Source organism: Alligator sinensis, unplaced genomic scaffold (assembly GCF_000455745.1).
Source record: "Alligator sinensis unplaced genomic scaffold, ASM45574v1 scaffold266_1, whole genome shotgun sequence".
Classification (NCBI taxonomy): Eukaryota; Metazoa; Chordata; order Crocodylia; family Alligatoridae; genus Alligator; species Alligator sinensis.
The window spans coordinates 462,709-464,913 of record NW_005842362.1 but is presented as its reverse complement, the minus strand read 5'-3'; the positions used below and the strand labels follow the sequence as shown (position 1 = coordinate 464,913).

The window sequence follows — 2,205 nt, the reverse complement described above, 5'->3', positions numbered from 1 at the left end:
CCCCCCCCCCACACACACACAATCTTCCAAGGCAGCCTGTGAAATGATTTTTGCTTGAAGGGAAGAGGGCTTCCTGGCCTCCCTGCTGCCTCATGAATGTGAAGCAAGGGGCCAGGGCAGTGCAATGCTGGGAGGGAAGGACCGCTGTGCCAAGTGCCCACCCCCTTGAATGCATGCAGTTCACTTGTGGGTCACAGGCACTGGGAGCAGGGGCTTCAGCTGCCCCACAAGTGCGGGTCGGTTGGGGGCGGGGGGTGTTAACAGTAGATGAGAGGTTAAAGGTGTAGAGATGCTGTGTGTGGAGCCTGGTATCTGGAATCTGCCTCCAGGGGTTTCTCGAGGCACGCAGGCACCTTGCAGGATCTGTCCAGGGGAGCAGAGGGGTGCAAGGCGCAGGCTGACTCCAGGACGACGACCTACAGCATCCTCTGCTTCTCCTGGCTGCCTGGGCTCGGAGGGGATTGTGCAAAGCCTGCTTGTATTTTGGCTGTGTGGAAAGTTGCACATCCCCCGCTGCCAGCCCGAGCTGCGGTGCCTTCCTCTGCGAGTCCTGGAGTCACTTCACTCAGCGTTATCACTCAGCTGCCTGTTCCTTGTGGCCCCCAGGAACAGCTCAGCTCGGTGTGCACACAAAGGGCCTGCTCCCTCCTGGGGTGCAGCCAGGCTGGCTAAGCCTGGGGCTGCTCTGCATTGCCTTTGCATCCAGGCAAAGAGCTGAGACTTTTGCTGCAGGATTAGTATAGGGTTCCCTTTGGGAGCCCCACTGAGCTGATAACTCTTGCCAGGGCTGATCACTATCAGAACTAGCTGCTCGAAATCGCTGGGCCCTGTATGTGTCATGTGATCTTTTTTTTTTCTTTTCTTTCTCTCTCTTTCCTTTCTCCCCTTGCAGATACATCTTGAGTTCTTCTTGACTTGCCAGTTTTCAGCCTCCTCATGCCTCCATCTCCATTAGACGACAGGGTAGTGGTGGCACTTTCAAGGCCAGTAAGACCTCAGGATCTCAACCTTTGTTTAGACTCTAGCTACCTTGAATCTGCTGCCTCTGCCAGTGAGAGCCACGCAAGTCTTCTCAGCACAGCTGTCGTGTCCCTAAAGGCAGCTAATCTCACGTATATGCCCTCATCCAACGGCTCTGCTCGCTCCCTGAGTTGTGGATGCAGCAGCGCCAGTTGCTGCACTGTGGCAACGTACGATAAGGACAATCAGGCCCAAACTCAAGCAAGCACCAGCAGCACCACCAACGTAGGAACCTCTGCTCCTTGCCCTGCTAACCAAATGGTCAACAATAATGAGAACATTGGCACTTTGAGTCCATCAGGTGGTGTGGGGAGCCCAGCCTCAGGCACAACCAAGCAACTAGCTAGCATAAAAATAATCTATCCTAATGACTTGGCTAAAAAGATGACCAAATGCACCAAGAGCCACCAACAGAACCAAGGGCCTGTCATCATTGACTGCAGGCCATTCATGGAGTACAATAAAAGTCACATCCAAGGAGCCGTTCATATTAACTGTTCTGACAAGATCAGCAGAAGAAGGCTCCAACAAGGCAAGATCACTGTCTTGGACTTGATCTCCTGTCGGGAAGGCAAGGACTCCTTCAAGAGGATCTTTTCCAAAGAAATCATAGTTTATGATGAGAATACCAATGAGCCAAGCCGAGTAATGCCTTCTCAGCCTCTCCACATCGTCCTGGAGTCGCTCAAGCGTGAAGGCAAGGAACCGCTAGTTCTAAAAGGTACTTCTGTTCTTCACCCGAGAATAATCTGCTCATTTGCTTGTTTGCCATAAACTTCCCATTTCTTTCTTTTCTTTTCTTTTTTTTTTTTTTTTGGCAGAACCACTATGCTTTGTGTTTGTTTAGAAATCCTGTACAAACAGTCACAAGTAGGAAAGGGAATGTTGTAAGAGGGGAGGAAGGCCCCTAATGTATATTATCAATAAAACATGGAACTTGTAGAGCTTGATAGTGGAAGGTAGGCGTCAGTCCTCTTTTTATTTTCTGATTATTGCCCTCTTGCAGTGAAGGGGGATGGGAATGGGAAAGAGAAAGAAACTAGATTTTCTAGATTCTTGATATCTGCTTAGAGTAATAATTTCCTTATGTATTTAGACTATAAATATTCATAGCAAAGGGCAAACATCCAAGAAGACGCAATCCTCTCCCCGGCTACTTTACATCATCAAATTGACCTTTTGGGG

At 49.9% G+C, this 2,205-nt stretch overlaps 1 protein-coding gene across 3 annotated transcripts in view; it reads left to right on the top strand.

Moving 5' to 3' along the window:
* Positions 1 to 2,205, top strand: part of DUSP10 (dual specificity phosphatase 10) — a 34,301-nt gene that overhangs the window by 1,191 nt on the left and 30,905 nt on the right. For all 3 annotated transcript variants that reach the window (XM_025210647.1, XM_025210648.1, XM_006029180.3), the window contains exon 2: positions 893 to 1,741. In XM_025210647.1, coding sequence (XP_025066432.1) covers positions 937 to 1,741 — 805 coding nt within the window. In that variant the 5' untranslated portion in view covers positions 893 to 936. The remainder of the gene's footprint in view (positions 1 to 892; positions 1,742 to 2,205) is intronic.